General features: G+C 40.4%; 1 protein-coding gene across 4 annotated transcripts in view; it reads right to left on the bottom strand.

Annotated features, from left to right (window-relative positions):
• ZCCHC17 (zinc finger CCHC-type containing 17) overlaps positions 1 to 25,640 on the bottom strand; it is a 56,578-nt gene that overhangs the window by 12,762 nt on the left and 18,176 nt on the right. For all 4 annotated transcript variants that reach the window (XM_022575044.3, XM_089897233.1, XM_089897243.1 and 1 more), the window contains 4 exons: positions 17,472 to 17,572; positions 15,714 to 15,805; positions 9,056 to 9,156; positions 6,897 to 7,042 (listed from right to left, as the gene is read on the bottom strand). In XM_022575044.3, coding sequence (XP_022430752.1) covers positions 6,897 to 7,042; positions 9,056 to 9,156; positions 15,714 to 15,805; positions 17,472 to 17,572 — 440 coding nt within the window. The remainder of the gene's footprint in view (positions 1 to 6,896; positions 7,043 to 9,055; positions 9,157 to 15,713; positions 15,806 to 17,471; positions 17,573 to 25,640) is intronic.

The following is a 25,640-nucleotide window of genomic DNA, read 5'->3' on the forward strand; positions in this document are numbered from 1 at the left end:
ATCTTCTTTATCCATTAATCTGTTGATGGACACTTAGTTGCTTCCATGTCCTGGCTATTGTAAATAGAGCTGCAATGAACATTGTGGTACATGACTCTTTATGACTTATGGTTTTCTCAGGGTATTTGCCCAGCAGTGGGATTGCTGGGTCGTATGGTAGTTCTATTTTTAGTTTTTTAAGGAACCTCCATACTGTTCTCCATAGTGGCTGTATCAATTTACATTCCCACCAACAGTGCAAGAGGTGCACTGTGCACCTCTTGCACAGTGATGATAAAGCCTCTGTTTTTAAGCAACAGCTACTAGTAGCTGACACGCACTGGGCTTTGCTGTATGCAGGCACTGTGCTCAGAGTTTTATGTGCATCTCCGCATCCTAACAACCTGATGAAGTAGATGCTTATTGTTCCCATTTTATAAAGGAAACAGATTCAGAGAAGTTTAGTAATTAGCCTAAGTTCCACAATGAGGAGGTGACCCAACTGAGATTAGAAGCCGGGCAGTCTGTCTCCACAGCCCAGGTTCTTAAGTACATCCTCTACTGCCCTCAGAAAAGCAATTCCTCAGCATCCACCTAATGTAATATTGCATAGCCACTGCAAATGAGCATTTTAAGACTATGTGGTGGGCTTCCCTGGTGGCACAGTGGTTGAGAATCCTCCTGCCAATGCAGGGGACATGGGTTCGAGCCCTGGTCCAGGAAGATCCCACATGCCGCAGAGCAACTAAGCCCGTGCGCCACAACTACCGAGCCTGCACTCTAGAGCCTGCACCACAACTACTGAAGCCCGCACGCCTAGAGCTCGTGCTCCACAACAAGAGAAGCCACCGCAATGAGAAGCCCGCGCACTGCAATGAAGAGTAGCCCCCGCTTGCCGCAACTAGAGAAAGCCTGTGTGCAGCAATGAAGACCCAACACAGCCAAAAATAATAAATAAATAAATAAACTTATTTTAAAAAAAAGACTGTGGCAAAAATGGAAAGATGACATGACAAAGTAAAAAACAGGAAACAAAATTATACATACATTTTAATTACATCTAGGTAAAACATGCATTTGAAAACAGCTAGAAGAAAATATGTGCCACAATAATATAGATTCTGGTAAAGCAGTAAGATTATGGGTTACCCTTCTTTTGTTTTATATTTAAATAATGAGGTAATATGGTGGAAGCTTCCCATTTCCCTCTTTAAATCAAGTCCTCAGACCTCTATGAAGAAGGCTAGCATCAAGAATAAAGATATGTAAAGCCAAACCCTGTGTTCAAAAATAAGCAATACTCAAACTATTATGCATAAAATAAGCTACAATGATACACCGTACCACAGCGGTCCCCCAACCTTTTTGGCACCAGGGACCGGTTTTGTGGAAGACAATTTTTCCATGGAGGGTGGGGGGATGGTTCAGTTGGTAATGCGAGTGATGGGGAGCGGCAGATGAAGCTCCCCTCCCTCACTTCCTGCTGTGCAGCCCCGAGGGGCAGGTGGGGAGGACGGTTGGGGACCCCTGCTGTACAACACGAGGAAGAGAGCCAATATTTTATAATAACTATAAATGGAATACAACCTTAAAAAATGTAAATTACTATATTGCACACCTTTAATGTATATAATATTGTATATCAACCATTCTTCAATTTAAAAAAATTTTTTTAAAAAAAGCAATACTGGGGTTTCCCTGGTGGCACAGTGGTTGAGAGTCCGCCTGCCGATGCAGGGGACACGGGTTCGTGCCCCAGTCCGGGAAGATCCCACATGCCGCGGAGCGGCTGGGCCTGTGAGCCATGGCTGCTGAGCCTGAGCGTCCAGAGCCTGTGCTCCGCAACGGGAGAGGCCACAACAGTGAGAGGCCCCCGTACCGCAAAAAAATAAAAAAGAAAAAAAAGAAAGCAATACTGCTTGCAGGGTTGGGGACAGTTGCCTCTGTGAGGGAGTTAGGCTAAACATGGCAATGTTGAAGGTTTGCAGAAGGCTTCTGGAAGGCAGCGCTTGAAGTAGGGGCCTTTGTTAATTTCTATTTCTTTGGTTCACAGGAGAACAGTACCAAATTAAAATAATATCCCCACTGCTCTAAATCAGTGTCTTCCAAGTGCCGTTCATTCATATAATAGTGCCACAATTTTTATTCCGTGTATTTATAAACTGCTATTTTTTTACTTAAATTTTTTCTTAATATCTGAATTTTTGCTTTAAAAAGTCCTACTTAAAAGGGAAACTTTATAACAGCACTGTAAATAGAAAACTTGCAGCCCCTGTCTTAAGCAGAAGGTAACTGTAAAAATAGATACATAAAAAAGACACAACAGGGACTTCCCTGGTGGTGCAGCAGTTAACACTCCACGCTCCCAATGCAGGGGGCCCGGGTTTGATCCCTGGTCGGGGAACTAGATCCCACATGCATGCTGCAACTAATAGTTCGCATGCCACAACTAAGGAGCCCACCTGCCGCAACTAAGACCCGGTGCAACCAAATAAATAAATTAAAAAAAAAGACACAACGATGTTTTAGCTAGGTATAATTTACTCCTGCTAAAGGCAGTACTTGAAGAGGACTAGGGTTAGACAGTTTGTTTTCACAGGAGGCAGTCTGGATTTTTTTTAAAGTACAATGGGAAATCACTGAAGGATCTTAAACAGGAAGAGACATGTTCTGATTGGATACGTTAACAACCCTTTCCTGGGAATTAAAAATAAATTTTTAAAAAAAAGAAAAAATGAGAAAAGACAAAAGAATTGAACAACAACATCATCCATTTTTACCTAATTGACAATAATAAAACACTATGCTCTACTGGAACCCTTGGGCACTGTTGGTAGGAATATGAAATGGTGCAGCTGCTGTGAAAAACAGTATGGTGGTTCCACAAAAGAAATTAAAACAGAATTACCATATGGGACTTCCCTGTGGTGCAGTGGTTAAAGAATCCGCCTGCCAATGCAGGGGACACAGGTTTGAGCCCTGGTCTGGGAAGATCCCACATGCCATGGAGCAACTAAGCCCGTGTGCCACAACTGAGCCTGCACTCTATAGCCCGCAAGCCACAACTACTGAGCCCGCACGCCTAGAGCCCGCGCTCTGCAACAAGAGAAGCCACTGCCATGAGAAGCCCACACACTACAACGAAGAGTAGCCCCCACTTGCCGCAACTAGAGAAGGCCTGTGCACAGCAATGAAGACCCAACACACCCAAAAAATAAATAAATAAAATAAATGAATAAATTAAAAAAAAATTACCATATGATCCAGCAACTCCACTTCTGGGTATATACCCCCCAAAATTGAAAGCAAGATCTCAAAGAAATATTTGTACAACTATGTTCACAGCAGCATTATTCACAAAAGCCAAAAGGTGGAAACAATCCTAGTATCAACAACGAATGAATGAATAAGCAAAATATGGTATATGCACACAATGGAATATTTTCAGTCTTAAAAAAGAAGGAAATTCTGACACATGCTATAACATGGATGAACCTTGAGGACATTATGCTAACTCAAGTAAGCCAGTCACAAAAAAACAAATACTATATAATTCCACTTTATAAGATACTTAGAGTAGTCTAAATCATACAGACAGAAAGTAGAATGGTGGTTATCAGGTGCTGGGAGAAAAGGAGAATGAAGAGTTATTGTTTAATGGGTATAGAGTTTCAGTTTTACAAAATGAAAAGGGTACTAGAGGGACTTCCCTGGTGACACAGTAGTTAAGAATCCGCCTGCCAATGCAGGAGACACGGGTTCGATCCCTGGTCTGGGAAGATCCCACATGCTGTGGAGCAACTAAGCCTGTGAGCCACAACTACTGAAGCCCACGCGCCTAGAGCTCGTGCTCCCCAACAAGAGAAGCCACTGCAATGAGAAGCCCGCGCACCACAACGAAGACCCAACGCAGCCAAAAAAAGGAAAACAGTATTAGAGATGGATGGTGGTGATGATTGCACAATAATATGAATTTACTTAATGCCAAAGAACTGTACACTTAAAAACGGTTAAGACGGGGTAATTCCCTGGTGGTCCAGTGGTTAGGACTCCGCACTCTCACTAACGAGGGGGCGAGTTCAATCCCTGGTTGGTGAACTAAAATCCACAAGCTGTGCAGCACAGCCTCCCGCCAAAAAAAAAAAAAGATTAAGACAGTAAAATTTATGTTACATATCTTTTACTACAATTAGAACAATAACAACACTATACCCAAAGGCTGCAGATTTTGGTTTCAGCAACTGGTGACCCATTCATTGAGATAGGGAGGAATATGAAGGGAGCAGCCTTGGGTAGGAGGAACATTGAAGAGTTTTGGAGTGTGCTAAGCTTGATGTCAACTCGACAATCAGATGGAGATGTCAAATAGGCAGTTGAATATCTAAATCTGCAGTTCCAGAGAAAATGTTAGAGACAGAATTACAGACTTGGAGAATTACAGACTTGGATTTAAAAAACGATACATATACTTAATTGGGGGATTATTAGCATATAAATGGTATTCAAAACCACTGGACAGGATGAGATCACTTAGGGAGAAGGTAGTTAGGGAAGAGAAGGGAGTAATAAAAACAGACACAGCCTCAAGCAGTCCACATTCAGAATTAAAGCAGAGGGCAAAAAATCATATTAATGAAGAGAATCGAGCAGTGAGATAAAGAAGGTGCTTTTTCAAAAAAATCAGATGCCCAGATGTGAACTTGGTACTCAAGAGGTAGAAGGCAAATATGTAGTTTTAAAATCTCCCTAGGCTAATTCAATAGTCTGAATATAAGTGAGAGAGGGAAGCAGGTGAAATGCAGAGTAGTAGTGGGAGTGGGAGGAAGGAACAGAATTGGGATATTATAAGGTACCATGGACAGGACTTGGTGACTGACTAGGCATGGGATAGTAAGGAGAAGAAAATTAATTACATATTGTTTCTTTCTTGGGAGACTGAGAGGTTACTTCTGTCATTAAAACTAGTAATACAAGGTAGAAGGATAGAAACAAGGTTTTTGGTTGTTCAAGGAGCACAACGATCCTACTTTGAGCCCAAAGTTATATAGCTGGTAAGTAGCACAGAAGGGCCTCAACCTACGTCTGATTGACTCCAAGCCAAAGTCTGAAGTACCAGTGGGATATTACTTAGTGACGTGAAAGTGGTCAGGGCAGCTGAAGTCTTAGGAGGGATGTGATCACCCAGGGAAAGAATATACAGATCGATATATTATTATCCATATACTGGGGGCAATTCTTAATAATGGTACCATGGACCTTCCTCCTCATCTAAAAAATGAAGATAATACTGAATTTGTAGATAATGCCCACTGAGGGCAAGGACCTTATCACAGTTTTTATATTCCTAGGTTTGCAATGCCTGGAATAAAATGACCACTCAATAAAAGTTTGCCAAAGCTTTGAAAAAACAAAACAAAACCAAAAAAAAACCCAAAAGTTAATAACCAGCCACAATTAGAAAACCACTACACTAGGGACTTCCCCAGCAGTCCAGTGGTTAAGACTCTGCCTTCCAATGCAGGGTGCGCAGGTTCAATCCCTGGTCGGGGAACTAAGGTCCCACATGCTGTGGTGTGCGGCCAAAAAAAAAAAAAGAAAAACACTATACTACATGAGAACAACTATTTCTGACCAAACTATAGCATAGTTTTTTTTCATTTCCTCTCTATGTTGTATGCTACAAATGCACTGCTTTTTTCCTGCACCACAATAATGTCTGTTTTGTTTTTTTTTCTTTGCGGTACATGGGCCTCTCACTGTTGTGGCCTCTCCCGTTGTGGAGCGCAGGCTCAGCGGCCATGGCTCATGGGCCCAGCCGCTCCGCGGCATGTGGGATCTTCCCGGACCGAGGCACGAACCCATGTCCCCTGCATCAGCAGGCGGACTCTCAACCACTGAGCCACCAGGGAAGCCCTAATGTCTGTTTTATGAATTGTTTTGCTAGAAGTAGTAGATGGAAGATACAACTCAGTGAGACAGGCACTCTTATCCTCTGCTGGGTGTAAAGTAAGTACTTTCTGGAAAGACAATTTGATAACATGTATCAAGAGTCTTAAAGCCCTAACTCAGTAATCTTACTTAGGAATTTATCCGAAGAAAGCAATAAGAGATATGGCCAAAGATTTAGGTTGGAAGTAATCAAAAATATCCCACAATAGAAAAATTATTAAATAAACCATCATATAGCCATAGGGTAGAATATCATATGGTGCTCTTATATAAAGTTTTTGAAGAACACTTAAGGATACTAGAAAATGCTTTTGATAAATATAAATTTATATATTTTATTTATTTTATTCTTTTGGCTGCGTTGGGTCTTCGTTGCTGCACGCAGGTTTTCTCCAGTTGCAGCGAGTGGGGGCTACTCTTCATTGTGGTGCGCGGGCTTCTCATTGCAGTGGCTTCTCTTGTTGCGGAGCACAGGCTCTAGGTGCACAGGCTTCAGTAGTTGTAGCACGCGGGCTCAGTAGTTGTAGCGCACGGGCTTAGCTGCTCCGTGGCATGTGAGATCTTCCCAGGCCAGGGCTCAAACCCGTGTCCCCTGCATTGGCAGGTGGATTCTTAACCACTGCGCTACCAGGGAAGCCCTGCTTTTGATAAATATAATGAAAAAAGTAGGATATAAACTATACCTAGTATGACCATGCTTGTGTGTTTATATGTAAACACATACATATATGAAAATTATATATACACTTCCCTAGAAAATTATATATATATTTATATTATATGTATGTATATATTTACCTAGAAAAAATATTAGAATATACCAAAACTACTATAAGAGTCTCACTGGGTGGAAAGATTACAAGAGATCCTAATGTTCTTTATGTTTTTCAGTATTTCTAAAATTTCTGCAGAAAGTATATTTTTATTTTAAAACTCAATATGATAAATAAAATAAAGACAGCACTCACCTTCTTTCTTTTTCTAGAAGAATTTCTCGTGGGGTCAGGCTTTTCAAACTCTGTTGCCTTTGCCTCTTCCTTCTCCTCTTCCTCATCAGGTATCAGAGAGTACTTGGTCCCACCTGGCTGCATGAAACAATCCTTTGCAAAGTGGCCTGCAGAAGAGAAGTAGAAAAGGTAGGGAGGGAAGAGGCAGTCTCTCACCTTAGCAGGTGGATCTTCTCTAGAAGTTCCTGAAGGGCTGGCTCGTTCAGGAGGTACTAATGAGTTCATTCAGAGCAGCTGTTGCCTTCAGAGCAGATTTTTCTGTCATCTCAAGATGGCATTGCTCACTTAACCAGAGCCAGACAAGCATCTGGTCCTAGAGCTGTGGGAAACGCTGGCACCGATTTTTTTTTTTGCGGTACGCGGGCCTCTCACTGTTGTGGCCTCTCCCGTTGCAGAGCACAGGCTCCGGATGCGCAGGCTCAGCGGCCATGGCTCACAGGCCCAGCCGCTTTGCAGCATGTGGGATCTTCCCGGACCCGGGCACCAACCCGTGTCCCCTGCATCGGCAGGTGGACTCTCAACCACTGCGCCACCAGGGAAGCCCTGGCACCGCTTTGGAAATGGCAAAGGACGTGAGGACACAGGCTTGTGCTGCCCTCCATTAGCAACTGGGCTCAGGAATTTTTAAAGGTCTATTTGGAACTTATTCCTGACAATGAAAGGCTGCTCCAGAGAGCGTAATACTTAGCAGAGGGAGCCGAGTGGCAGGCCAAGCCCCAAAGGAAGACAGCTCTTAGGCAGCAAGCAGGAAGGCAGCACTCAGATTCAAGCTAACACACAGAAAGACAGCAGTCACCTAGGGGCACTCAACATTCACAGGCTGTCAGGTCTGGCAAGGGCCTGAGAGATCATCAAATCCAACACTGCATTTGCAGAGGACATGAAGGCCCAGAGTAGAGAAGTACCTCAAGGTCACACAGACAGCAGCAGAGCTAAAACTTACCCCAGGTCTCATACCTCCCTGCCCTGTGCTCTTTCTGCTGCATCAAAACCAACCACCTTTGGCCTGCCTGGGCCAAATTCCATCTCTCATTATTCTTCTCTGCCTCATGTAACACCTGGTGGACACAAGTTGAAGGTAAGAGAACCCCACCCTCCCTGAGCCTACACTGCTATTAAGCGGCCCTTTAACAGATGCTACACAGCTGGTTTTGTCTGAGCTCTTTGTAGACCCTCTCTCAGGGGCACAAAGAATTTGATGAAGTCATCAAAAAGCTATGTGTAAACTACTTTGCAACTCGGAGTCCAGAAGCAGGATGGTGCCTGGAAGGAGAATACAGCATAGAGTTTTCCAAATATCTATGCTGGAAATGGTCCCACAATACTCATGAGGAAGTATTCTTTCTATTTTATTTTTCCCTTCCTCCCTCTACATTAATGATAAATTGGGGCTTAAACCCCACGACCTCAACCAGGGCACAAATCTGCTACCACTCATTGTAGAAAAGTCAAGAGAGCTGGGTAGGTGAAAGGCTAGGGAGAAGGGGTGACAAATTGAGGTCACTCTGAAAACGAGAAGCTGGCAATACCTCTCATTATAGCTCCAACAAGGGAAGTCAGGCTGAAAGAGCTCTTTAATATTTGAGTAGGACTGGAGGAAACTTGAAGAAACAAAGCTAAAAGGAAGTGACTAGCCTGTATTCTTTATTACTAAAAAGATACTGTATTCAGAACTCTGAAGTTATAGAGATAAAGGTAATAAGCAAGAAAGAGCTTGACTTGGATCCTTAAGGAATATATTTCCAAGTCACTTAATTTTTGCAGCAGAACAATAATCATCCTTAGAGATAAAAATTTAGAGTGTTAATCATAATCCAACACTCTTACCCCTCCTGGCATAGAACATGGGGACCTTGCCCAGGCAGGGCATCACCCGTAGAGAGAGGGGAGTAGTGGTGGTGGTGTAGTATCTGCCAGGGCCAGCATTCAGAAAAGGAAACAGAAAAAGCAACAAGCCATGAACTCTGATGTGAGTCTAGTAGGAACAGCAGATGAGCAGGTGAGGCCAGCATTTGGCTAAAAACCACAGTGAGCTAACTCACACCAGGGGGCCTCCCGCATCCCGTAAAGGGTCCACCCACAAGGACAGAAAAACTGAAATGACAGGGACTTCGCCTTACCTTTACAGCCACACTTCTTGCAGGTAGTGTTCAGGACAGCCTCGAGGGTGATCTTCTGCCCAGTGTAATCCTGGAAGGACCGCCTCCGCCTCTCTTCTTGCCTGTAATGAAATGATACTGACTGTTGGCCCTTTTAAGAGATATGGCCAGAGATACTACAAGTTAATACTCCATGTTGTTTTTTTGTTTTGTTTTGTCAGGTAGAAGGGAGAAAGGAAAAGCACTGGGCATAAGGAAACAGGCAGTGAAAGAAATGACATGAAATGACAAATTTTTTTCATTCAGGACAAGGCTCTGAATTAATAATTATGAATGAGACTAGATTCCATCTCACTGATGCACAGGGGATGAATATATAATTACTCACCTTGCTAAGCCCCCTGCAATCCTTACAAGGTCACTCCTGGGTTTAAAAGACCTTCAAAAACTTCTTAGAAAATCAAGTCCAAGCTCCTTGGTATTCCAGGCCTTTCACAGTCTGTCTCTAACTTACTTTCCCAGCCTCATCTTGTACAATATGCTCAAGGCAAACCAGACTATTTTACCTTCCCCAGATGGTTCATTGCTTTTGCTCAGGCAGCTCCCTCTTTCTGAAATGCTCTGCTTCCCCTCTTTACTCCCACTTCACCACCTAACTACACCCAAACATTTCAAGGCTCAGCTCAGTTACTGCACCGCCTTCTAACCGGTTATCTTCCCTGAGCCCCTCAGCCAGAATTAATCTCTGCTCACATTCGCATAACACTTTTTAAAAATTCTAAACATTTGACCAAAGTATAAAATACATACAGAAAAGTGTTCACAAGTATACAGCTTCACTGATTTTTACAATTTGAAATATCCCAGTAACCAGTACTCAGATAAAGATGCAGAATATCACCAGCACCTCCGAAGCCCCTCTAGTCACGGTGCTTCCCCCAAGGGTAGCTACTACTCTAGTTTCTAACAGCATAGATTAGTTTTACCTATTTTTGTAAATTATATCAGCAGAAACAGAGCACGGGCCCTTCTGTGTCCGGCTCCTTTCGCTACTTTGTGAGATCCAACCAACTGTTGTGTGTAGTTGTGGATCAACTATTCTCATTGCTGCAAAGTATTTTGCTGTTGATGGGTATGTGAGTAATTTCCATTATGAAAGTGCTTCTGTGAACTTTCTAGCACACGTCTTTTGGTGAACATATATATATGTATATGCATTCCTTTGGGAAATGCCTAGTTCCACGTAGGAGGGGAACTACTGGGTTGTAGGGCATCTGCCTTAGTAGACACTGCCAGACAGTGTGTTTACCAATTACACTCCTACCAGAAGAGCCAAAGTACCCTAGTTGTCATAGCTCTTAGTTTTTACCTTTACTATAACACACAGTACCTGCACAGAGTACTCTTAGAAAATGTTTAATTGAAGAGTATCACTCCTGATCATTCTTTCTTTGAAACTCTAACTGTATCCTATACACATGTCAATCCTAGCACATATCACACCACAGAGTTGTTTCTTCTCTAGATCGTGGGCCTGTTTAAAAAACATCTTACCTGTGTTTGTTTCCCTAGCACCTCAGCCCAAGGCTTGGCAAGCAACAGCATCAATAAATGCTTGTTGGGGCTTCCCTGGTGGCGCAGTGGTTAAGAATCTGCCTGCCAATGCCAGGGACATGGGTTCGATCCCTGGTCCAGGAAGATCCCACATGCCGCAGAGCAGCTAAGCCCAAGCGCCACAACTATTGAGCCTGTGCTCTAGAGCCCGTGAGCCACAACTACTGAAGCCCACATGCCTAGAGCCTGTGCTCCGCAACAAGAGAAGCCATGACAATGAGAAGCCCACGCACCGCAATGAAGAGCAGCCCCCGCTCACCGCAACTAGAGAAAGCCCACGCGCAGCAACGAAGACCCAATGCAGCCATAAATAAATAAATAAATAAAATATATTTTTAAAAATTAAAAAAAGAAAGCTTGTTAAAATTTCTTTGTTCTTCGTCCAAAATATTTTTCTTTACCTGAATGTCTTTAACTTTGACCTTGACTTCACCTAAGATTTTCCAACCAGGTCTCTGTAGAGTCCAGCAAAAACAGAAATGTTCTGCCAAAAGAGCCACATTACCCAGAGAAATGCAGGATAACAATATCAAAGCAAAACAGAGCTACTCACTTCACGAATTTCAGCCAACAGTTTCATGGGATATGTGGGCTCAAGAGAAAAGAGAGAGGATAAAGATACTCCATATTCTGTCCCATTCATTCTTTAAAGTTCAGCTCAAATATCGTATCTTCTATAAACTCTACCACAAGCAGAGTTAAATACTCACTTTATTTTACTGATTTGTTTACATTTTGCCTCACCCTCTGTACCACAACCAGGACTTGAAGAGTAAAGTCTATGTCATGTTCTTCTCTAAATCTGAGCAGAGAGCACACCATCTAGCATACTGTTGTCCAAAGAATGCGAAGATGGACAGTTCTATAAATTTATGTCTGTACTGCTGACTATTTATGTCTGACTTTATGTCTATGGCTAATGAGCACTTCAAATGTGGTTAGTGATTGAGGAATTGGATACCAAATTTTATTTACTTTTTTTAAAAAATAAGTTTATTTTATTTTATTTATTTTGTCTGCCACTGTCATTGTCATTGGCAGGCGGATTCTTAACCACTGCGCCACCAGGGAAGCCCCCAAATTTTATTTACTTTTAATTACTTTACATTTAAATACCCTATGTGACTAGTGGCTTCCCAGTTGGGACAGACCAGAAAAGCATATGGTTTAAGTTCTGAAAATGTCTGTTCAAATCCCTAGCTTTTGCCCTAGAAGAATCTTAGTCAAATGACAGGAGGTCTACTGTCTGGTATGGGTCATGCGAGAGGGTCAGTTCAAAGGGTGAAGCTTGAATAACAAAAACCAAGGTGAGGAGAGTGGAGAAGTAAATGTGAGTGAGTTACTTAACAACAGGCATAAAGTTTTAGTTAAGGAAGATGAGTGAGTTCTGGAGATCTAATGTACAACATTGTATGTATACTCAACAATACTATTATACACTTAAATATTTCTTAAGAGGGTAGATCTCATGTTAAATGTTCTCACCACAATAAAATAAAATTAAACAAACAAACGAACAGAAAACCCCACCAAGGCAGGATCTTGGGGACATAACTTGAACAGTCACGAAAACTCCATTGTTTTCGGATGTCCTTATTTGTAGAACTGAGTTTCAAGTGACTATGAGTTGCAGCTTAATCAAACCCTCATTATAATGAATTCCAATACACTGCAGATTCAAACATACTATAAGCCAAATCATACCTCCCACCTAACGCCCAATTCAACAAATGTGTCACTCACCACCTGTCTCCCTTTCTGTCCTTATTGCCATCATGCTAGTTTAGGCTTCATTACATTTCACCTAAACAGTAATAATTCATTTACTGGTCTCCCTGCCTCTAATCCATCCAGCGCACATAGTTGGATTAATCTTTCTTTTTTTTTTTAAGTTTAATAAGTGGCAAGCACCAGTGCTAGTACAATGATATGAGTAAATACATTAAAATGATAGGACATGGTAGATAGTCTACCAGTGGAAAGAGATATATAAATGGACAATTACAGTGTGGCGAAACATAAATGCTCTTTCTAAAGACTATGCTGGCTAAACCTAACTGGACACTGCATTTAACCCCTTTCCATTTGCAGATTCACTTATTAGATGACCTCGTTAATACTTTGGGGCCTGAGGGAATGAAATATAAGACAGCTAGATTTTGATGAAAAATGAAAGGTAGTTGACAAACTCTGTGTAGCTGGAGACAGCATGAAGATACTGAGCCTAACAGGGTGAGGCCAGAGAATGGGGTACCTGGAGAGAATAATCTGCTCAGGAGCCTCTCCCACTCAAAGGCTTTAAAAAACATTCATATTCTTTGACTGCTATTCAAAGCTGTTCACAATCTGACCCCAACGTATCTTTCAAGCCCTACATTCTAGCACCTGACCATACCCTCTTCTTTCCTTAAACAAGACTCCTGAATTGCCATGTGCTTTTCGGCCTCATTCCTTTCCTCAGACTATTTCTTCTGCCTGGAATACTATTCTTTCCCCTGCTGCCTGACAAAATCTTATCCATTCTTCAAGACCTAGCTCAATTGCCACGTCTTCTCTGACCATCAGGGCCTAATATCAACTCTTCCTCTTCAAGCTAATTCCTAGAATCCTTCCTTTAAAACACTCTTTTAACATTTATTACATGTTGTCTTAAAATTAAAGTTATTTGCATAATTATCACATTACACTAGGCAGTAAGGTCCTTAGGCAGAAACCTTGGTATTGCCATTATACCTCACACAGAATATGAGCCCAGTAAATATTTGTTGAATAATGAGTAAATGGTTGCACTAACTTAACGACTACTATACATTAGGCACTATGGGAGATAAGATGTGGCCTCTGCCTCATGGGTTTTATATATCCTTTCAAAAGAAAGGGTATGATAATCTCAGATATTAGAGGAAAAACAAAGAAACATTTTAAAACAATAACTACAAGTAGCCACTATGTGTTAAGTTTCTACTATAGATTAGACAATTAGGCTCTTTATAAACAAGATTTTATTTAAATCATACCATCATTTCTAAGATGTAGGTGTCATTACCTCCATTATGAAGAAGCTGAGGTTCAAAGAGGCTAGCTAATCTGCTCAGGGTGGTATACTAGCTTGTGGCAGAACTAGGACTCTTTCTGATTCAAGTCTAACTCTAAAACCTGTCATCATTCCACTATGCCATGCTTCTTTCCTAGATGCAGTCTAGAAATAGTTTACAACAAAAGTTACTGTTCGGTCACTTAGTCATTACTAGAAGTAGTCCATACATAAAGACACATTCATCATAAAACCAGAGGGTCCTTTCCCTTCCCCTCCCTTGTTGTGAGAAAGAGAAGTAGCTCTTTTATCTTACTTGTTTTATATTTTATCCTTATAAGGGTGGCTTTGGGAAATTTCACTGCTTTTAGTGAGTCTGTATAGACAGGATTCTTTGGAGCAGAAGTAATTTATTACAATGCAATCAGTAAATGCAAGGCTTAAATAACATTTCTGAGCTCAGAGTTATAAAAGATTTCTAATGTAAATGGAAAGTGTTATATAACCACAGGCAAGTTATCACCAAGCATCAAGCTAAAACTAAGAAAATAAAGTAAAATGGAGATAACACCCACTTTGCAGGTTGTTATGAGAATTAGATGCACTGATGTACACAAACCACCTGGCATAATGCCTGGCACATAGTATGTATTCAATAAATATCATTTCCCTTCCTTTTAGGTAAATTTCCTTCATATCCAAAATGATTTTGCTCAGAACTATAAACCTAAGGGTTTCCAAACATTGTGCCGCCAAGTTCCCACTCAAACAACATTTCTTATTTTTTTCTTATTTTAAAAAAAATAATAACATGATGGCCATTAAGAGCACCCAATTAGCATGAGATAAAGAATGTGATATTTTATCATCAGAAGCAGTGAAATAATGTCATGGTTAACCTGAGGATAAATGTATGATTTTTTAGTTGGCTTTCTGAAATACTTGAAACAGTTCATAAACCCCCAAGACTCCTTCAAGGGATATTAGCGACCTAGGAACCCCTGGTTAGAAACCACTGGCATATACAGGTATCCCCTCGTTTTACTGAGCTTCACAGATATTGCGATTTCTACAATTTGAAGGTCTGTGGCAACCCTGCGTTGAGCAAGTCTACTGGCACTATTTTTCCAACAGTATTTGCTCACTTTATGTCTCTGTATCAAATTTGGTAATTTTGCAATATTTCACACTTTTTCATTATTATTATTATTATATTTGTTATGGTGATCTCTGATCAGAGATCTTTGATGTTACTACTGTCATTGTTTGAGCATTTTTTAAGCAATGAAGTATTTTTTAATTAAGGTACATACACTGTGTTTTAGACATTATGCTATTGCACACTTAATAGACTACAATATAGTGTAAACATTACTTTTATATGCACTGGGAAACCAAAAAATTCATGCGATTTACTTTATTAAGATATTTGCTTTACTGTGATGGTCCAGAACTGAACCCACAGTATCTCCAAAGTATGCCTGTATTCAAGAAAGATTTTGAGACAGCAAATTCCCTGTATCACCAGCCAGTATCCTACAGAGAAAATTTTCCATTCATAAATGAAAGGTCAGAAGAGCCAGTGAAAGTAAGGTGCTGTGTTCAGAACACAGCATATCCCAAGACGCAGGAGTCTAAAACCCCACTGGAGTTATTCCTCCTACATGGTCTCTGCCTTTTTTCAGTCCCAGAGCTAGGAGAAAGGCAAATAACAAATATCTCATGATGAATGCTTGTTGGCTAACTGGTTAAAGGTCAGAAGCTGAAAAAGAATAAGGGGAAGGAGATGAAACCATTGACAGTGCACTTCTATGCTAGGAGGTGCATGTTAGCATTTCATCTTAGAACTCTATGCAGTAATGTGTTATCTTTAACACTTTATACCTCTAAAAACCAAAGCTCACAAAGGTCACATAACTCATCAGCATCATAGCCTACAAATAGTAGAGTTCTCAAGTGGGCCTGATTCACTACAGCATTCTGTGGTTTGAGAAGTAGAAGGATTTTAGCCTTTCCAAACATTTTACCTACTCAATGATAACGTTGTTGGGGTCAAGGTCCTTCCCAGTCCCTTGGTTGACAACCTTCATGGAGAGGGATACTTTTATCCTATCATTTTTCATCTGAAAAAAACAAAAGCAAAGTCAGCAAAAGCTCAAAGTACATCATTTAGACTGCTGGTCTAAAATTATCGAAGAATTGAAGTTTTTATCATGTAACAAACACTGAGTTCCTCTTATGGCCAAGGTCCTGTGCTCTGAACATTGCGGGTACTAATAAGCATAACAAGCAGATCCTATGGCAAAAGCATTTTAGGAAACGGTTTTCTTATCATTCTTGACCCTCCTGGGGGGAAAGACAAAAATGGTTGCTCAGAAATCTGGGGCCTGTGGAAGTAACCAGGAAGAAAATAAAAGCTGTTTCTTTTAGATAGTTCAGCATAATCTGTTCAGAGATCCATGAGCACGGAATAGGTTTCAGAACATTCCAGTGGACTAGATCTCCTTTTGGACTTCGTCTAAAAGCTTTTTAAACATGAAAACAGGGGCTTCCCTGGTGGCACAGTGGTTGAGAGTCCGCCTGCCGATGCAGGGGACACGGGTTCGTGCCCCGGTCCAGGAAGATCCCACATGCCGTGGAGCGGCTGGGCCCGTGAGCCATGGACGCTGAGCCTGCGCGTCCGGAGCCTGTGCTCCGCAACGGGAGAGGCCGCAACAGTGAGAGGCCCGGGTACCGCAAAAAAACAAAACAAAACAAAACATGAAAACAATTAAGAGCCTCTTTAAATGTGAAGACAGTTGTTAGCCACATTGGTCTTCTTTTGCTTCCTCCAGCATTTGAAGGCCCTCTTCACTTTGGGGTCTTTGTATTAGCTATTCTCTTTGCCTGGAATATTCTTTTCCTAACATTTCACATGACTAGCTCCTTTTCCTTTGGGTCTCAGCTCATATACCATCCCCGCAGAAAGCCCATTCCTGACCACTTTATCTAAATCTACCTCCACATTGTTTGAACCTATTAGAGCACTTACTATAATTTATAATTATTTTTAATTATTTTAGCTTGCTTACTTTTTATTCGTCTCCTCCAGTTATAATCTATATAAGTTCCATAACCACTGGAGTCATTTACATCTGATTCTTGTATCCCTCAGACCTAGTACATAATAAGCACTCAAATACTGTCGAATAATATCTCTTTCAGGCCTGTCTCCCCTGCCATTCTCTGGTAAAAGAGCAGGTCTCAGTGTATGTGCACATCTCTCCTGTGGTTTGTCCACACCCGCAGACCCTCAAGTGAGTTGCTGTTAACAGGATCCTCCAGTGCTTTCTCATTTCCCTCACATTGCATGGTGCCAGGTATGAGGAAAAAATGACTGTAAACTCTATGCCCCTTTTTGCTTTGGTCCAAATTGAAGTCCATCTGGAAGATTTCTACTACAAGATAGTCTCATAGATTAAGTTTTCTTCTCTCTTTTTGGTTCTTTACTTTTTTTGGTATTTTCTTCACACCCACCATGTGGGTGAACTTCAGGGAAGGAAGTTTTATAAACATGTACTTATTGCACCACACTTATTACATACAGTTCACACCATTCCTTCTGAGTCTGCATGACAGACAGCCCAAAGGTTTAAATTCAAGTCAGATTATAGTGGCAGGATTCAAAAATAAGATTATCAGCCATGGTTAACAATGCATACACACTCATGAAATATCATCATGAAATACTAAGAAAATCCCAGCTTTTCCTAATCCTTTCTAATAAGTTAGAGTTGCACAGAACTTTACCTCTCGTCCAATAAGCTTCACCCACACTTTGTCTCCGACATCTACTATCTCAGAGGGCTTATCCACGCGACAGGATGACATGTGAGTTCGATGGACCAGACCTGAGCACAAGAAGAAGAAATAAAATAAGGCACAGGGCATGTCTGGTATTCATACTCTAAATAACACAGTAAGGAGAAGAGTTGGAGATTCACTGAAAAAGGTTTCATTAATTTAAAACTGCAAATTAAAACAATTTGAGGACTTCCCTGGTGGCGCAGTGGTTAAGAATCCGCCTGCCACTGCAGGGATCAAACACGGTTTCGATCCCTGGTCCGGGAAGATCCCACATGCCACGGAACAACTAAGCCCGCATGTCACAACTACTGAAGCCCGCACGTCTAGAGCCCAGGCTCCGCAACAAGAGTAGCCCCTGCTCGCTGCAACTAGAGAAAGCCCACGTGCAGCAACGAAGACCCAACACAGCCAAAAATAAATAAATAAACTTATTTAAAAAAACAAAAAAACAATTTGAGATCACTTTTTATACCTAATCAACAAACAAATATTCTTTAAAATAGTGTTTAATGTTAGTACAGATGTAATACAACAACTATATTTATATAATACTGGTAAAAATACAAGTTGGTAAAATTCTTTGAAAACAAAGTGCATACAGATGTCTATACCTTTGATGCAAGACTATCACCATTGGAATTTTTCCAAAAGAAAAACTCAGTAGAGGCAAAAATCTATGGCATATAAAAATACTTGCAGAAACTAACACACCATTGTAAAGCAATTATACTCCAATAAAGATGTAAAAAAAAAATACTTGCAGTATTATTACCTACCAAGGTTAAAAATAAAAATTACGAAACAATCTAAACGACAAATAATTGGAAAACAGCTTGGTAAATTATGATAAATCTTTCAAAAAAGAGTCAACAGGGACTTCCCTGGTGGCGCAGTGGTTAAGAATCCGCCTGCCAATGCCAGGGACATGGGTTCGAGCCCTGGTCCGGGAAGCTCCCACGTGCCGCAGAGCAACTAAGCCCGTGCGCCACAACTACTGAGCCTGTGCTCTAGAGCCCGTGAGCCACAACTACTGAAGCCCGCACGCCTAGAGCCCGTGCTCCGCAACAACCGAAGCCACCGCAATGAGAAGCCCACGCACTGCAACGAAGAGTAGCCCCTGCTCACCCCAACTACAGAAAGCCTGTGCGCAGCAACGAAGACCCAACGCAGCCAAAGCAAAAAAGAAAGGAGTAAGCAGCCATTTAAATTACAGTTACAGAAAATAATTATGATAAGTGAAAAAAGTAAATATAAACAAGGTGACATTTTTAATCTATTAAATTAGCAAAATATTTAGAAGATAATATCCAATGTTGATATGAGTATAGTAAAATAAGAAATATTTCTGAGGCTAATATAAATCTTTAGAAACCATTTAGCAATGGCTATCAAGAGTGATAAAAATATTTAATAAAATTAAATCCTTTTCCTTGTCTGTCCAAGGTCCTTTTCTGGGAGAGCCACCTTCCCTACATTCTAAAATAATCTGGTCAATCCTTGTAATTTGGTTGGAGCTGATCTGACCCCCAGCTGTGAGCACATGACACAGGCGTAGTCAATCAAGTTACTTCATTCCCCAGGCCACAACAATTGATTGGTTCAGGGACAGACACAAGATGCTAGCTAAATCAAATCCACTTTCTCAAGCCTTTTGTCAGGATTATAAACTACAGAAAGTTACCAATGCTCATCTTTACCACCAGGCGGCAAGAGTAAGCCAGAGGGAAGCAAAAGAAGAGGCTGCATAAACGAGCGACCAAAGCCCTGAAGGCATAAACTGAGCACCTGATCCAGCCCTGGTGGAAGGTAAATTTACTCCCCAGCTAAATTAGACAAAACGTTTCTCCTGTATTTTTGTCCCTTGCGACCAAGAGTTCTAATAATTAACTTGACCCATAATCACTTCTGAGACTAAAAAAATAATCTTATACACAGAAAAATCTATATGCACCTAGAAAAGTGATCTATATCAAAATATTCAATGTATTTTTAAGACAGAAAAAAATTAGAAACAACCTAATATCTAGCAATAGGGTAATGGTTAAGTCAACTATGGTACAGCTACTTGGCCCATTAAAAACAATGTTCAAAAGATTATGTAAAAATACATCAATAATTCACTCTTTTGCAAATATTTATTGAGTGCCTACTATGTGCCAAGCATTGTAGGCAACTAGCATTTTCTCATTTAAATAATAAAAATGCTTAACACAAATTCTAAAAATTAGAAAGAAATCATCTAAACTGCTATGGATCGCAGGTTAATGTTTTATTTTCAGATGTTTTAATAATAGAGAAAACTATATTGAGGGAAATGTATATAATAAACAATTATTTTGAATGAAAATAATCCAGTAATCTAAAGAAAAAACTTGACAAGTCAAACAAAGATTTATGTCCAAAAAACCTGCCCTACCTGAAGTTTCCTGAGAGAATTACTAACCTTTATTCTCAGTCTCTCTCTCACACACATGCATACGCAAAGTTGTCAGCACATGCCTGTAACTCAAAATATCTACCCTCTGTGTTTGGAGCTCCTGTGGGAAGCCACTGCTTTCTCTGATCATGGTTATTGGGTCTCTCAGACCTAATTCAGCTGATTCTGGAGGTTGATAGCCTATCGTTCAATACCCCAGGAACCAAAATATTCTATATACATTATATAACCCATGTTTAAAATTTTAGACCATCACATAATCTCTAAATTGGATAAAATTCATGGAGCTGGGCTTTTTTCTTTTTCATGATCATGTAATGAGCAGAGTAACCTAAATGGAAAATCCGAAGAGGAAATTCAGATGCCCTACAGGAATGGGAAACATTTCATTTTGACATTTTTCCGCTACAACTGTCCTCTAATTCTCAAATTCACTTCTTTCCTGAACTGCTAATGGAAGTTGGGAAAGAAATTACTGTTGAACCTAATATAGTTGAGAGAACTTTTTTTTTTTTTCTCAAACAGGTCTATTTATTGGAGTACCACAAAGAAAGAATGAGTTAACCATTTGTCCTTCTCCCATGTGATCCCAAAGCAGGATATTTTCTGGCCCAGTCATCTCTCTTAGTTAAATATGGCACTTTTGTAAAGCATTAATAATGAAAAACTACAAACAACTTAAAACAATTATGTGGTACATCTGAATGATAGAATAATGCTTTTAAATGTTTACAAAAAGTATTTTAAAAGACAAAGAAATGTTTAACATTCATTAAGTGTAAAAGCTGCAAAATGTATATATAGAATATAATCTTAATCTCAATGTTAATTTTTATGCACATGTGTGACCATAAAGAAATACACTGGCCTTCCCTAGTGGCGCAGTGGTTGAGAATCTACCTGCCAATGCAGGGGACACGGGTTCGGGCCCTGGTCTGGGAAGATCCCACATGCCACGGAGCAGCTAGGCCCGTGAGCCACAACTACTGAGCCTGGGCATCTGGAGCCTGTGCTCCACAAGAGAGGCTGCAACAGTTAGAGGCCCGCGCACCGCGATGAAGAGTGGCCCCTGCTTGCCGCCACTAGAGAAAGCCCTCGCACAGAAACGAAGACCAAACACAGCCAAAAATAAATAAATAAATAAATAAAAATTAAAAAAAAAAAAAAGAAATACACTGAAATGTTAACAGTGCCTATCTCTGTGTGGTAGTAATATCACACAACAATCATTTGCTTTGGTAGTTTTTTCCCTTATTTTTCTATAAGCATGCAATCGTTTTTTTTTGTTTTGTTTTTTTTTTTTGCGGTACGCGGGCCTCTCACTGTTGTGGCCTCTCCCGTTGCGGAGCACAGGCTCCGGACGCACAGGCTCAGCGGCCACGGCTCACGGGCCCAGCCGCTCCGCGGCATGTGGGATCTTCCCGGACCGGGGCACAAACCCGTGTCCCCTGCATCGGCAGGCGGACTCTCAACCACTGCGCCACCAGGGAAGCCCCTATAAGCATGCAATAGTTTTAACCATAAAAATTTTAATCACAAAAACCCATATATATATATATATATATATATATATATATATAAGCAAAATGTAAAAATGATATCTACACTATGATTGAAATTATGTAAAATTATGTCTCATATGCACACAGATGAAAAGGGAACATAAAAATTGTTATGCTGGGGTGTAGGATTTTTATAGTTGAAACATTAATGGCTTATCTCCTTAGTTTACTGGGTGAATTAAACAAGAGAAATGGTCTAGCCCACAGTCTTGAATGCAAATGTCAGGTAGGCAGTTGGACATGTAAGGCTGTAGTTCAGACAAGGGGTGTAAACTGAAGATACAAATGCAGGAGCCTTCAGCATGCAGATGCGTACATGTCAAAATACATTAATCAGACTGTCAATTTAGTGAATGGTTTGGTGATAGACACAATTCACCAATTTATTAATTTACAACAGAGGATATACTTTTCTTATACTTGGAAGGTTCCAAGTCCGTATCTAGGTAAACTACCCACTGACGCCAGTATCAAATACCTAAAAATTAGATTAGTGATCAAAAATTGCTTCAACACGGAATCAGAACAAAAGGGAGACAAACGTTTTGAGAGATGTTTCCAGTCCATGAAGATTTAACGGACCCCCTCATAAAAGAATCCATCTCTCTAGTTCCTACCATCAGATTCATTTTTTCCTTATTAAGGCAAAATAAACACTGCCAACTTCAGGCTCTCAGGCTTTCTTTTACTATGTTCCAGAGATTGATATCTGCTCATATAATCTCTCCCTAGTAGAATGATACAATCAATTAGACTTCAGCCTACTAAAGTGCAATTTCATTCCAATCCCTTTTTCCCTAGAATTAAACCCAAATTATATTGTTGAAGTCTTGAATGCTCCCAACTCCTCAGTCACAGATTTACAGGCAATTACCTGGTATATTTCTGTCTATGGCTAATCCTATACTCTGTGTAGGATTCATCATTAGTTTCATTCTCAGAAGACAGCCTGAATTCTTGGGAGGTACTTCATTGTTACCCACATACACCACCAACAGTTGGATTAAATGCATATGGTAGAAGGCACCATATAAAACATGAGGCTCCCTCCTTGGTACTGGGTATTTCACTAGATACAGAACATCCACACATTCATTTAAACCTTACATCAGCCCTGTGACATTAGGTTCACATGAGGAAATAGTCTAGAAGTTAAGTAAATTGTCCATGGTCACAAAGCTGATAAAGAAAGAACTGCAATTCAAATATGAGTCTGTCAGGTCTTCTACAACACAGTAGATATTTCTCCATTTTTTTCTTTATTATCAATCTGTTATCTTTTCAATTAAAAAGAGAAAGATCTCATCTACAACAGTAGAAACACATCTAATTCTGTTCTAGCAAATGCTCCAGAACAGAAACCAACAAAAATGCTTTGCTCATCATGTCACATGGAAGGGGGGAGTGTGTGTCTGGATCTCTGACATTAAGCCGTAAATGCCCAAAGGGCATATCAAATCCATCATCATTCAGTAAACCTAACATAACACTTAAACAGAATGAGTCCCATCTGAGTGTATGCTGGTAAAAGAAAGAAAAAAAAAAATTCTGACAACTTGGAAAGAGCTAGCATCTAAATCGCCATATGAGAAAAACAGACAGCCTATTATAGTTCCCTTAAAAATATTCTCCCAACTGTGTTAGGTTCACCATTAATTTCACAAATTCCATTGACAATAAAGGAAAGAGGTTAAAACTTACAAACTATTAGGGGACAGCTGCAGCCCAAAAATGTCAAAATAAAAGGTCTCCTTTATCTTTGGGGCATCTGCATTCCCTCTCTAGACTTGTCAAATAAGTTATCGCCAATCAGCAGTATATGACAATAATGTAAGCACATAAATTAAAGTGCTTGCACATCCTTTATCTTGTTGAGATTATGAATTCATTCAAACATTTACTAAATATCCACTATATTATAAGCAAAAGTGGATCCAAGGATGAGTAAGACATCATCCTGCTTGTCAAGAAACTAAAGTATACACATCATCCCATTTCACAGATAAGGAAACTAAGGCTCAAGGACTAAGCAACCTGCTATAGTCAAGAAGCTAGTAAATGGGGGAGCTGGGACTAGGATTCATATATTCATTTAATAAAATTCAATGAACACCACTATATCTCAGGCACTGTAGTAGGCCCTGACTCATCCCAACAGCCTAACTATTCCACAGTTCAGTGGATTAACGGCAACTTCACTTATTTTATTACACTACATTGTAATTTGTTTACATCTCTAGACTGTGAAGAATCTGAGAGCAGCAGGAACTATGTTTTCTTATCTCTGTGTTCCCACATAACATACTGACCAGAAAATAGAACTCAATAATTATTTGTTAAACCTGAATTCTTTGTTAAAAATATTTGTGCTACTACCACAAGCAAGGCACTTTAAAAGTGTTTAACACTGAACAATCTCTACTCTCAAAATTTCATAGTTTAGTGCTGGTGGGCAGAGGATAGTAGAGAAAAAAAGAACTTCATAAATATATAGGGCTGCATTGTCCACTATGATAGTCACTAGCTACAGATGTTTTACACTGAAGTTTAATCAAAATAAACAAAATTTAAAAGTTGCTGGGCTACTGTATTAGACAGCACAGATGTGGTATAATACAAAAATATATTCGGTCTTTGTCCCTGGTCCCTGCACAGAACTCTTAAAACTCTTGGAATTTCCCCAGTGATAGGGGTGTCTTTGTAATTCATAGTAAGCCCCTTTTGATCATACTAGAGTTTATGCTAATGAGGTGACTTAGTTGTGGGGCCCCTTGATAGTTTCTGGATGGAGCTGTCACCAGAAAGACCAAGTGATTAAAGGATTGGAACTTTCAGCTCCACTGACCTCCTGGGGGAGGGGCTGGAGATAGAGCTCTATAAAAACTCCTGAACAATGAGAGTCAGAGAGCTTCTGGGTTGGTAAACACCTCAGCTTGCTGGAGGGTCTTATGCCAGAGGACATGGAAGCTCTGTGTACCCCTCCTCCCATATCTTAACCTATACATCTCTTCCGTTTGGCTGTTCCTGTTTGTATCCTTTATAATAAACCAGCAAACAAAAAGAAAGTGTTTTCCTGAGTTCTGTGAGCCATTTTAGCAAATTATCAAATTTGTGGAGGGGGTCAATGGAACTCCTGATTCATAGTGGGTCAGCTAGAAATAAGGGTGGCTCAGGACTTGCGACTAGCATCTCAAGTGGGGGCATTCTTGTGGGAATGAGCCCCGTTAACTTATGGGACCTGACACTAACTCCCGGTAGTGTCAAAATTGAATTGAATTGTTAGACACCCCGTTGGTGTGCAGAGAACTGGAGAACTGGTTGGTGTTAGAAAACACATCAGAACAAATATAGAACATTTCCATCACTGTAGAAAGTTCTATTGGACAACACCATGAGAGGGGAAGGAAAATCTAGTTTAGACTTCAATACTAGGAAGGGGTCTTTAACTCAGTAGTGATTAAAAAATTCTGAAAATAGAAATCTGAGAAAAATGACTCAAATTAGAGTCTACCTTCCTGAATGAGAGATGTTAAAATCTACAGACCAGTTATTTCATAACTCAGTCCTTTCAGGGTGGGACTTAATAATCTTCCTCCATTCAAGGGTGGAGAAGCTAAAATACACTGTAACTGCTCCAGTTACCCAATGAACCTACAGAAGTGCCCAGCATTAGAACTCACAGAGTTTCCATCTAATTATTTGGCTCCCTGAGCTCCCCTTCCAAGGCTTGTCTTAGCACAGCTGTCAGACTGACAGATTGACTTGTAAACTGGCAGTCACAATCAGAGGCATCACCTGACAGGCTATGGACACAAGTGAGTTGAAGACTAACTGCTGGAAGATGGCAGGCCTTTAATTGCCACACAGTCCCCAAAATGTCACATAAATATTCAAGTAAGGATGGGACTTTCAGGTACCGGCAGCTATGGCAAGTACACTGACAAGAAAAGCTGTCCTCAGATCAAAAGAGGTGCATACCCTATAGGGATGAGGATGAGTTACACCTCATTACATCCCAGTGAACGTAAAATGAGAAACTTTATTACAGATTGCTTATTGCGAGCTTGGAAACTACTGGTGAGCCATTTCTAATTCACCAAGATGCAATTTGCA

This window comes from Delphinapterus leucas, chromosome 1, assembly GCF_059928025.1.
Source record: "Delphinapterus leucas isolate spDelLeu-1000000601 "Yukka" chromosome 1, BTC_Dleu_Yukka2, whole genome shotgun sequence".
Lineage (NCBI taxonomy): Eukaryota > Metazoa > Chordata > Mammalia > Artiodactyla > Monodontidae > Delphinapterus > Delphinapterus leucas.